This window comes from Suncus etruscus, chromosome 2 (assembly GCF_024139225.1).
Source record: "Suncus etruscus isolate mSunEtr1 chromosome 2, mSunEtr1.pri.cur, whole genome shotgun sequence".
Classification (NCBI taxonomy): Eukaryota; Metazoa; Chordata; class Mammalia; order Eulipotyphla; family Soricidae; genus Suncus; species Suncus etruscus.
The window spans coordinates 134,014,800-134,027,906 of record NC_064849.1 but is presented as its reverse complement, the minus strand read 5'-3'; the positions used below and the strand labels follow the sequence as shown (position 1 = coordinate 134,027,906).

Sequence of the window (13,107 nt, the reverse complement as noted above, 5' to 3'; positions counted from 1 at the left end):
AAGCAATTAAGCTCATCTGTTCTTGCAACTTTTTTACTCTGACAGTGAACTAACCTATGCTGACCTTTACTAATAGAACTGCAGATGTAATAGAACTGTGGATGGATGTTTGACCACACTTACATTGCTAAAGATTGCTCTATAGTTACATGCAGAGAAAATAAAAACTCTTTGCTTGTGTTGTTCAGAGATTTAATGTGATACACTATTGACTGACTGTGTTTGATTAATAAGTCATTAAGTAAGAGTCTGGAGCTAATTCAGACAATGGAATATGTTATGGTAAATTTCTGTCATCACCAGTGCATTCATTATAAATACTATATAATCATGAATGAAAAGTCATTAGGGATAGATAGAGAACTCATTTTAAAATTTCTCTATGCTCTAATTTCATGAAGTATACAACAAACTTGTTAGCAAGGATGTAAATCCTTAGCTGAGCAATTAATTTTTGACTTAGAGCACAAGATATATTGGTACAACAGAATGTACTCAGAAGAGGTTAGTTGGAGAGAGTGAATAGGTGTGTTTGTAGAGGGCAAAGGAAGAGAAAACTTTCAATAAGAATTGTGATCTGTCAGGCATCTTTTAGTGGAACTTTGTAAAAATTATTACCCTTTGTGCTTAGTACAGATCCTATTAGTAGGGATATGATGTCTAACATTCTAACTTAAAAACTTCATTCAGAAGAACTTGAGTTTGAGTCCTGGTTAACACCAGGCAATGTCACTATAATTAAGTTAATTCACATCTTTGAGACTTAATTTCATCATCTGTTAAACTATAGCTGTTTTTTTTTTTGTCAGTATCATAGAGTGATTTTAGAAAAAGTAAGGATAATGAATAATGATCAATATGTGATAGTGCTAAGTTCAGCAAACTTTTTTTTTTGCTCTTGGTGGTCTTCCCAAATGGGAATCTAGGGGCCACTCCTGACAATACTCAACCCTGGAAGTTCAGAGGTTAAAGCCTGAGATTAAAGAAATGCTAAGTCTCTGTGGTGCTGAGGGATATTAGGGAAACTCAGCAGTGCTCAGATGCCTCCAGACCTATACCTAGCAATGTCCAATGCTCAGGAGGCATGTGAAGCTAAAAATTATCCCTAGCATGTATGCATCAAAGGGTGAACACCCCTATGCTGGGCAAATATTGTTGATACCCTTCACAACAGCCAACCCCTCCTTCATTCTTGTTGGTAGAGCCTTCATTTTATTTAGTTATTCACCTATTTCCTGTGAAATAAATCATGTTCTGTATGTAAAAATTTTTTTTGTTTGTTTTGTTTTTGGGCCACACCCGGCAGTGCTCAGGGGTTACTCCTGGCTGTCTGCTCAGAAATAGCTCCTGGCAGGCACGGGGGACCATATGGGACACCGGGATTCGAACCAACCACCTTAGGTCCTGGATCAGCTGCTTGCAAGGTAAACACCGCTGTGCTATCTTTCCGGGCCCATAAATTATGTTCTAATCTAACTCTGCTGATGCCAGTTTCATACTAGTAAATGGTTAGAAGAGGAAAGGAGATCCAATCCTGGTCAGATGTTGGTAGAGTAGCAAATATCAGCAACAATTAGATTGTTAATAAATATTGAAATGGCCTGAATTTAAAAAAATGATCTTGTTGACATATAAATTATATACCATGCATAATTTAAAGTGTACAGTGTAATGGTTTTTTGGTTGTTTTTTTGTTTTTGTTTTTGTTTTTGTTTGGTTTTTGGGTCACACCCAGCTGCACTCAGGGGTTACTCCTGGCTCTACACTCCCACTGTCCTTTTGCATGCAAGGCAAACACCCTTCCTCCATGCTGTCTCTCTGGCCCCCAGTGTAATGGTTTTATAATATATTTACAGATATGTGTAGCTATTTTAGTAGTCAATTTTAGGATACTTTCATAATCTCAAAAAAACCTGTGTACTTTAGTTTCTATTACCTTAACTTACTTCCCATAGCCCTAAATTTTCTAAAACAGGTGATATTATTAGCTGGTGTGTATCTGTGTGTGTGTGTGTGTGTGTGTGTGTGTTGCAAGTGATACTGGGATGACCCAGGGGTTGGCTGTGGGAGTGACCTCCTCTGTGATTGATTCTTCAACTTTCTGTTAAAGAAGGTAGATTTATTTCTACGGGAACACTGAATAATTTTTTTCTGAAAAGGGGATGGTAGGCAAGATAAGTTTGGGAATCAAACTAAGAAACCAAACTCACTTATCTATTTTTTTGTTTTGATGAGTTTCTATATTCTGAAATTTCATGTGAATGAAATATAATATGATCTTATAATATGGTCTTGGTGACCAATAATATGGTCTTGTATATCTTATAATATGGTCTTGTCTCCTTTTATTTATTTATTTTTTAATTTTTATTTTGATCATAGTGGCTTACATATCTTTCACATTAGTATTTTACGTTCATATTAACATTGAATCAGGGGAATACCCACCACCAAATTTGTCCTCCCCCTTACCTGTTCCCTTTCTGCAACCCATATCCCCCACAATCACCCCCCAGGCTGCTAGAGTAGGTGGTCCCCTCTTTGTCTAGCTTACTATCAGTGATCATACATCTGTTTGGTCCTTGTGCCCTCCCTTGTTTCTCCCTCTATTTGAGAGGCTAAGCTAGATAAATCGAGTTATGTGGTTTTGTTTGAGGGAAAGAAAGGCAATAGAATGGGGTAAAAATTAAGCAAAAAAAATAGAAAAATAAATAAATAAATTTAAAAAATACTGAAAATGGGTGTAGTCCTTCTAGTGGCTGTCTACCTCAGTTTGAGAGAGGACATGAGAAAGGTAATTGAAACACCATAACAATACAAAAATAAATGTCAAATTAAATATCCAGTGAGCCCTACAGCAATAAAGAGAAGCACCACACAATAATCTCAGTTCTGAATTCAAATCATGCCAGAGTGTAAAAAGGAGAAAGATAAGATAAAATAATATAAAAATAGAAAAGGAGACATCAACTTCAATATCTATACCAAAATTAAGACGTCAAAAAAACCAATCAATCAATCAATATATATGTGGAAAAATGATTATTTTGTGCTTCCCCCCCCTGCATAGGCACAGTAATTATTGGGGATATTATAGAGGGAATTCCCTTGGCCTAGGAGATACAGGGTTTCTCCATCCCTGAAGTATACTGTCATGGGATTAACTCTAGACTCCTTGCATGATCATTTACTCTCCCCTCGGTGTTTTTGTGGTGTATGGAAGACTTCTGCTTTGTCATGGATGGTAAAATAGGACCTCTGTATCTAGAGATCTTGGTGGCTGTGCAGCTCAAGGAATGGAACTTATGATGAAGGCTTTGTTTGTGGTTCTAGCAGTTCTGCTTCTTCAGTGTCGTTTTAATTCATCGTCTGCAGTTGGTGTTCTTGGTCATTATGTTGTTCCTAGAATGGAGCCTGGGACAGAGTCTTTCGTTATGTTTCTGGAAGACCCATTCACTTGCGGTTGTCTCAGTCAGACTTCTGGAATTGGATATCTTGTTTGTTGAATAGATTGTAGACCAAAAGCTAGGTTAGAGCTTTTTGTTGCTGTTGTTGTTGGTCCCGGGATGCGTATTGTCTAGTCCTGGTTGTAACAACCAGTTATCTGCATATAGAATCTTGGTTTTTGCACAGATCAAAGGGTGACATGTCTTCTGATTTTATCTTATCTTTGGCTGGTGAGGAAGGATAACTTGCTCTTAGATCTAGTTGTTTCCATTTCCTCGTTGTCAGGTTATCAATTTAGAACTGGCATACATTGGTGTCAGAGCAGTATTAAGAATACCCTGAAGGGGACTTGGTTCCTGGATCTGTTGTGGAGAACTCTGTCGTTTCTGTCTGGGATCCAGGAGTCAAGGCTGGACGGTGCTTATTTCCCTGGAGTCTAGGTTGGTTCCCCATGACATACATTCAGGGTGGAGATGTCCCTGTGTTAAAAAGTGTAAGTTCTTATCTCTAGTAGATAAGAGCTTGATTACAGGTAACATTTCCCCCATTTTTAATATGCCTTTGCAGGAAGAAGTGGTGCTATATTATATTGCTGGTGGACTTGGAGGTGAAGAGAGAAGAAAACAGATTCATGACAAAAACTAAAAATATATATGCTCAGATATATATAAAGAAAAAAGAGTTTCTTTTTTTTTTTTTTCTTTTTTTTTGGTTTTTGGGCCACACCCGTTTGACGCTCAGGGGTTACTCCTGGCTATGTGCTCAGAAATCGCCCCTGGCTTGGGGGGACCATATGGGACGAACCGCTGGGGGATCGAACCACAGTCCGTTCCTTGGTAGCGCTTACAAGGCAGACACCTTATCTCCAGCGCCACCTTCCCGGCCCCAAGTTTCTTAAAAGAAAAAAAAAGGATTAAGTAAAAGACAACATTAAAGGAATAAAGTGGGGCCGGGAGGGATAGCATGGAGGCAAGGCCTCTGTCCTTCCTGTAGAAGGACGGTGGCTCACATCCTGGCATCCCACATGGTCCCCCATGCCCACCAGGGGCAACTTCCGAGCACAGAGCCAGGAGCACCCTCCGAGCTCCACCAGCTGTGACCCCAAAAGAAGCACAAAACAAATCAAATCAAAAAACAAAAAGTAGAACAAAACAAAACAAAAACGAAAAAGAAAAAGAAAAAAAGAAAAAAACAGAACAAGGGGGGAAAAACAAAACAAAACAAAACAAAAAACAAAGAAAAAGGGAGAATGATACAGGAGATTACTTTACATTTGGGGAGAAACAGTATAAAAGGTAGTATTATATAGGTCTATACTTAGGATGATAGTATAGGCTTCCCCATTGTCTTTTGAGATTTCCTCATGAGGTGTGGGCTCCACGCTGGGAGGTCCTGGTAGAGTTCTTGCAATGGGAGACCTTTTGGATTGGCTCCTTTTATTAAGCAAACTATTTTCATGGTTGATCCATGTGTATCATTATTAGCACTTAATTCCTTTCTATGGCTGAAATAATAGTCTGTGATATAAGTATACTATGTTTTGTATTTTTATTTTTCTGTTGATGAATATTTGAATTATTACCCTTTTGCAAATTTGAATACTGTTGCTACAATGACATATATACGTGTTTTTTTCTAGAAAATGTTTCTATTTTTTATGTGCAAAATTCTACTTGTATGTATGTAGAGAAAAATCTGAAGTGATAGCAGAGAATTGTACCTAGAAAACCAGTTCACATTGGAGAAGGGAGATTTGAGCAGGGAAATTTCCACCAATAAAATAAATTGCTGCTTTATGTTTTATCAATAAAAATTAAAATTTAATATATATTTTCTATAATTAAAATATTTTCATAGACACTGTGATTTACAAAGATAGTCATAGCTGAGTTTTGGCACATACTAGAATCCAGAAACCCTGTGAATGTGAGAGGTGTGGAAAAACATTTAGGGACACTCTTGGCTAGCAGAGAGGACCAGATTGGGTGGTAGAGATCAAACCTGGGTTAGAGCTTTCAAGAACACTACCTGCTCAGGTCCCTGTCTTTGCACTATTGGTCTTGCCATTTTATATGTTGATATCCAATTGATGATGCTCCATAGATGCCTTGGGTTCTATTTATTTTTTAATTATTGTTAAAATTTCTGTTTCTCATAATCACTGCTTTAATTGTTCTTTTAGATGTTTAACTTTACTGTCTCTTGTCTATTCAAATTTGCTTTTGAACCCTTTCAGTAAAATTTTAAGTTATACTTTTCAATATGAGACTTTCTCCTGATATATTTTTTGCTTTTAGTGATAGTCTAGTTATGCTTGTGTTATTTTGCTGTCTTTGTTCATGTCTTCCTTCATCTCTTTGACCATTTATAAAACAGTTGTTTTAAAATTATAGTCTAGCCATCCACAGAATGAGAGAAACTGTCCACTCAATACCCATCAGATAAGGGGCTTATATCTAAGATATACAAGGTACTGACAGAACTTAACAAGGAAAAAAACCATCTAACTCTATCAAAAAATGGGAAGAAGAAACAGACACTTCTCCGCAAAGAAGAAATACAAATGGCCAAAAGGCACATGAAAAAATTCTCCACATCACTAGTCATCAGAGAGATGAAAATCAAAACAAAAAACACCATCTCACACCACAGAGACTGGCACATATCTCAAAGATCAAGAACAGTAAATGCTGGTGGGGATGTGGAGAAAAAGGAACTCTGATTCACTGTTGGTGTGAATGCCATCTAGTTCAGCCTTTATGGAAAACAATATGGAGATTCCTAAAAAAAACCCTGAAAATTGAGCTTCCATATGATCCAGCTATATCACTCTATCTATGATATACCTTAGGAACACGAAAGCACAATAAAAAAATGCCTTCTGCATTCCTATATTCATTGCAGCGCTATTTACAGCAGCCAGACTCTGGAAACAACCAAGATGCCCTTCAACAGATGAATGGCTAAAGAATCTGTGGTACATATACACAATGAAATATTATGCAGACGTCAAGAGATGAGGTCATAAAATTTTCCTATACATGGATGGACATGGAAACTATTATGCTGAGTGAAATAAGTCAAAGGGAGAGAGATAGACACACAATAGTCTCACTCATCTATGGATTTTAAGAAAAATGAAATAAATTACTGTAATAATACCCAGAAACAATAAAGATGAGGGCTGGAAAGACTGGCTCATAATATGAAGCTCACCACAAAGAGTGGTGCGTGCAATTAGAAAAATAACTACACTAACAACTATCATGATAATGTTAATGGGTGAGAGAAGTAGAATGCCTGTCTTGAATACAGGTAGGGGGTGGGGAGGAGAGTGTTAGGGGCACTAGTGATTGAAATGTTGCACTGGTGAAGGAGAGGTAGTCTTTTTATGACTGAATCCAACTATGAACATGTTTTGTAATCGTGGTGCTTAAATAAAGATATTATTTTGTCTTTATTTATGCAATTTGATTACAAACATGATTGTAGTTGGGTTTCAGTCATATAAAGAACACCCCCCCTTCACCAGTGCGACATTCCCATCACTAATGTCCCAAATCTCCCACCTACCTACTTGCCCTCCCCTGCCTGTATTTGAGACAGGCTTTCTACTTCCCTCATTCATTCACATTGTTATGTTAGTTGTCAGTGTAGTTATTTCTCTAACTGCACTCACCACTCTTTGTGTTGAGCTTCATATCGTGAGCTGGACCTTTCAGCTCTCATCTCTATTGTTGCTGAGAATTATTACAAAAATGTCTTTTATTTTTCTTAAAACCCATAAATGAGTGAGACTATTCTGGGTCTATCTCTCTCCCTCTGACTTCTTTCACTCAGCATAATAGATTCCATGTACATCATTTATTGGAAAATTTTATGTCTTCATCTCTCCTGATGGCTTTATAATATTCTATTGTGTATATATATACCACAGTTTCTTTAGCCATTCATCTGTTGACGGGCACCTTGGTTGTTTCCAAAGTCTGGCTATTGTAAATAGCGCTGCAATGAATATTGGTATGAGGAACAAATTTTTGAGTTGCATTTTTGTGTTCCTAAGGTATATCCCTAGGAGTGGTATAGCTGGATCATATGGGAGTTCAATTTCCAGTTTTTTTTTTTTAAGGAATCTCCATATTGTTTTCCATAAAGGCTGGACTAGACGGCATTCCCACCAGCAGTGAGAGTTCCTGTCTCTCCACATTCCCTCCAGCACCGATTGTTCTTGTTCTTTGTGATATGTGCCAGTCTATGTGGTGAGAGATGATACCTCATTGTTGTTTTGATTTGCATTTCCCTGATGATTAGTGATGTGAAGCATTTTTTCATGTATTTTTGGCCATTTGTATTTCTTCTTTGACAAAGTGTCTGTTCATTTTATCTCCCCATTTTGTTGTTTTGTTTGTTTGTTTGTTTGTTTTGGGGGGCTACACCCAGCAGTGCTCAGGGGCTACTCCTGGCTCTATGCTCAGAAATCGCTCCTAGCAGACTCAAGGGACCATATGGGATGCCGGGATTCAAACCACCGACCTTTTGCATGCAAGGCAAATGTCTCACCTCCATGCTATCTCTCTGGCCCCTCTCCCCATTTTTTGATGGGATTAGATGTTTTTTTTTTCTTGTAAAGTTCTGTCAGTGTCTTGTATATTTTGGATATTAGCCCCTTATCTGATGAGTATTGGGTTAATATATTAAGCTGAGAAGCTTCTAGGATACAAGAGCCATCCACAAAATGGGAGAAATAAAGATATTACTAAAAAAAAAAATTATAGTCTAGTGAATCCAATGCTATGTTTTCTTAGGGTCATTTTCTTCGAGTGTTTCTTTGAATAAGGCATACAATTTCTATTGTTTTCCATTATATTTCTTTATGTGCTTGTTTATTTTTTATTTTTTAAACTTTAAATTTTTAAATATATTACCATGACTTGCAATGTTGTTAATGATTGCTTCATGCATATTTTATTCCAAACTATACCCATCAACAGATTGCTACCATTGTCCCAAATACCCCTTCTCTCCCCTACCTTACCATCCATAGGTTCAGTTCTATAGACAGACAATTATGATGCCTTTGGTTATTTGTTATTCCCTTACTATAGTTTTTTTTATATTCCACACATAAGACAAATAATATTCAGATAGTGTAGATAATGACAATTATATACCCATAAATGAATAAAGATAAATTCCCCAAAATAATTTTCATATAGTGTAGGGTGACAATTACATACACATAAACGAATAAAGCTTAATTCCTAAAATTCTTAAAATGGCAAAAAAAATTCTTAAAATGGCAAAGCAATGTTAAGTTTATAAATATTTTGTAAAAAAAAAGACTATCTTGTTTTAATAGATATCTAAATTTAAAGCTTAATACTATGGATATTTATTTTAAAATGCATTTTAAAATTTATACATAATAGAGAAATACTATAAATATATGATTAGCAAGAATGAAGAAAATTTTAAAAAATTTAGGAAAACCTGGATAAGTCTATAAAAGTACAAAAATATGCTTAAAATGTGATGTTGGTTTTATGTTGAAAAATAATTTAGATAGTGCTTAAGTATGCACTAATAATTAAAAGAAAGGGGCTTGAGCATATCATAATAGTTATGGTATGTGCCTTGCACATGGCTGACCCAATTCAGTCTTTGGCAAAAGATATCGTCCCCTGAGTCCTACCAGGAATGATTCTTGAGTGCAGAGTCAGGAGGAAGTCCAGAAGACTGCCAGGTGTGACCCTAAAATTAAAAAAGTAAAAAAAAAAATTTCTATAACTCTAAAAAAATGTTACCTGAAAGACATAGAAAGAATATTCAAAATAAATGCAAAATTATCTCATTATTTAAAGAGTATAAATCTCAGCAAGATAGCAATAAACATAAAATTCTTTATCTAATAGAGGGTAATCATAAGCATTATGTATGAATGACATACTCTAGGGGTCCTCAAACTATAGCCCATGGTCCACATGCGGCCTGCCACCAAAGTCATTCTGGCCTAGGTGTTTTTGCTACTGTTGCCTATCTTACTTAGCAACCAATTCCTGGCCCACAGTACATGTGTAGAATGTACTCTGCATTCTCCAACTCTCCTCCTTCTATCTCTAGACTCCTCTCAGTCTCTAGTCCGGTTCTTCAAACTACAGCCCATGGTGTGAGAGACAGTGAATTGGCCCCGTTTAAAAAGTTAGAGGACCCGCTGAATGGCAAAATGCCGAGAAGATTGTCTTGTTTTATAAAGAAGCTCTGATAATGCTTTATGAAAAACTGGTTCCAAGGCTACAAACTTCCTGAACTGTTTTCTGAAGCTTTGCATCATTCTTTCAAATCTGAATAATAACCTAGCTAAATATAGCATTCTCAATAAGAGGCCTATTTCATCTATTATTATGTTTTTACTATATCCCACCATTCTGTTCTAACCTATAGTCAGTCAGTCTCATTTGCTAGATCTGCTGTGATCCTTATGGTAGTTCTTCTGTATATTAAGTTCCTTCTTTGAACTTGCTGCTTTGACTATTGTTTTATTGACTTTTGTTAATTTGATTACAGTGTGATTTAGAATTTTTCTGTTTCTATTTTCACTGGAATCCTTGGATCACACAGATCCTCTTTGATCTGTGTGCTTGAACTCCCCAAATCTGGAGAATTATTTTTTCTATGATTTGACTAGTGGTCTTCTTTTGTGCTTCTTCACGTCCATCTTTTCTTATAGCTGAATAATAAGTAAACAAAAATTCTTGTAGAGACCTATTACCCGTTTCTCACCTTAAGTGTGTTCCAACAAACAGGTATAGGCCACAGATAACCAGGCAAAAAGCACTAGATTGGAAGATTGGCTTTTATTCTCTCAGTAGCAATTCCCTACCTCTTAACATCAGAAAAATATCATGTTTTCTTTATAAAATAATGATAATAAGGTTTCATGAAAACTTTGCCTTAACAGGACAAGATTTTTGTTCGTTTGTTTTGGGGCCACATCAGCATTGCTCAGGGCTTACTCCTGGCAGTGCTCGGGGGACCTTATGATACAGGGGAGCCAACCTGAGAGGATCTCGTGCAAGGCAAGCTATACTGCTAAGTTGTGCTTCTGTGCTGTGGTTTCAACCCGGTCCGGCCCCCAGAACTTTACTTGTGACCACTTTGTGCCACTGGATTAATATGGATACAGGTTACTGAATTACACTTTCTTCAGGGAGATCTTGCGTGTGTGTGTGTGTGTGTGTGTGTGTGTGTGTGTGTTGTGTGTTTCCTACCACTAGTGGAAGATGCCAAAATCCCATAAGAGAAAGAGAACTAGAGAGCCCTTCAGAGTGTGTGTGTGTGTGTGTGTGTGTGTATGTGTGTGTGTGTGTTTCCTACCACTAGTGGAAGATGCCAAAATCCCATAAGAGAAAGAGAACTAGAGAGCCCTTCAGAGTGTGTGTGTGTGTGTGTGTGTGTGTGTTTCCTACCACTAGTGGAAGATGCCAAAATCCCATAGAGAAAGAGAACTAGAGAGCCCTTCAGTGTGTGTGTGTGTGTGTGTGTGTGTGTGTGTGTGTGTGTTTCCTAGCACAAGTGGAGGATGCCAAAGTCCCATAAAAGAAAGCAAGCTACTTTTGTTAGTGCCTTTTCCTCCAACAACCTAGTGCTAAGCTACATGTGCCCTTCAGGAAATTTTGTGTGTGTGTCCTTCAGAGTGTGTGTGTGTGTGTGTGTGTGTGTGTGTGTGTGTGTGTTTCCAAGCACAAGTGGAGGATGCCAAAATCCCATAAGAGAGAAAGAGAACTACTTTGGTTAGTGCCTTTTCCTCCAACCACCTATAGTGCTAATCCACAAGTGCCCACCAGGGGCCGCTAGAGTTGCCGAAGCTCAGAGCGTCAGCAGCGACAACCCCACGCCCTCGCGCGTGCTCATTTGGTGCTGCCGTGGTTTCGAGCTGCTGCTTTCTCGGCGGCGGCCAGCTCGGTCCCCGCCGCAGTCGGTCGTGTACGGGAGCGCGTTGGGGCCAAAAATCCTCCCGTCTTGTTCAGGTTCTGCTTTGCACTCTGTCCCGGGGGCGGAGAGTGTAGGTGTCTCCACGGCGCCGAACACGCGCCGCGACCGCTGCCGGGATGTTGCGATGGCTGATCGGGGGAGGCCGAGAACCCCAAGGCCTGGCTGAGGTAAAGCCCCGAGTCTTGGAGGCGGGGCGAAGCCTGGGGCGGGGCGGGGCAGGGCCGGTTGGCGAGAGGCCTTGGGTCCTCCGCCTCTAGAATTGGGGCTCGGGGTTCAGAGGCTCGAGCCCAGGGAGTTCCTTGCAACCTGCCTCCTTCTAGTTTGCAAAGGGATCCCACTCCTGGAACCCGCGCCCACGCCACTTTCTTTCCCTCCTGGTTTCTTTAATTTGGTCAGCCTCAGCTCATGCTTGCTCAGCGAATGTCAAATTAATTTGAGCAATTTCAGCAGCAGCCAGAAAGAATATTGCTTTTTTTTTTTTTTACTTCCAATGCTTACAAAGTCAAGAATTACTTTGCAATTTAACTGCCTGATGTTTCTTAGGTGGTTTTTTTGTTTGTTTGTTTGTTTGTTTTTGTTTTGTTTTTTTGCTTTTGTCAAGTGGGATTGCATCTTCAGATTTATATCGACAGGTTCTCAATGAAATTAGTGCTTGCTGGAGTTTGACATTTTGAATTGACATCGTGTGCTACCTATGAGTAGTTATTTTTATTTGTTATGAGACATAGTTGCACTAGTCGTGAACGATTTTAAGTTGGGTTCTGGTGCAAGGGGCCTGACTTCTCAGTTTTGACTTCCTTGTATCTGTGCCGTTGAGTTTGGTCTATGAAACAAATGTATTTCATAACTTTGTATGACTGAAATTCAATCATGAGCAACTTTGTTACTGAATCTCATGGTGATTCGCACGAATCTCAAGGTGACTTATTACTTTTTTAAAAAGTGTGAAAAAAAAACTCTCTTTTCAAATTAGGCTCATTTCTGGTAAGGCATTTGCCTTGCACAAGGCTGACCCAGGATGGACCTCAGTTCTATCCCCAGCTTCCCATTGGGTCCCCAAAGCCAGGAGTGACTTCTGAGTGTCACCAGGTGTGGCCCCCAAAACAAACAAACAGAGAAACAAACAAAACCAAACTAGGCTCATTTCTAATAAGCTGAAATCCCAAAGATTATGGAATAACGGTGAAAAACTGAGCAGTCCCTATGGAATACACAGGATAATTCTATATTAACTACATTAATCACAGAATTTTGTTTTGTTTTGTTTTGTTTTTGGGCCTCACCTGTTTGATGCTCAGGGGTTACTCCTGGATAAGTGCTCAGAAATTGCCCATGGCATGGGGGGACCATATGGGACGCCGGGGAATCGAACCGTGATCCTTCCTTGGCTAGCGCTTGCAAGGCAGACTAGACACCTTACCTCTAGCGCCACCTCTCCTGCCCCTAATCACAGAATTTAATAATGTCATGTCTGGCAAACTTTTGTTTGAGGGAAAGGATATACAGTTTTCAAACTGTTTGCTTTTGTTTTTCTCTTTGTAGTAAGTACTCAGTTACTGTGTTAAGTCGTAAACGTTTTTATATAAAAGTGATCTTGTGCGTTATAAGACCAATAATTTCCCCTAATTTATCAAATAATTTTGTTTCCAACTTTCTGGTTTAAGTGGT

General features: G+C 38.5%; 1 protein-coding gene across 1 annotated transcript in view; it reads left to right on the top strand.

Moving 5' to 3' along the window:
* Positions 1 to 11,377: 11,377 nt before the first annotated feature.
* The window catches only part of WDR41 (WD repeat domain 41), a 49,936-nt gene continuing 48,206 nt past the window's right edge, over positions 11,378 to 13,107 (top strand). The window contains 1 exon segment of the mRNA XM_049766098.1: positions 11,378 to 11,606. Within this exon segment, the coding sequence (XP_049622055.1) occupies positions 11,556 to 11,606 (51 nt within the window). The 5' untranslated portion in view covers positions 11,378 to 11,555.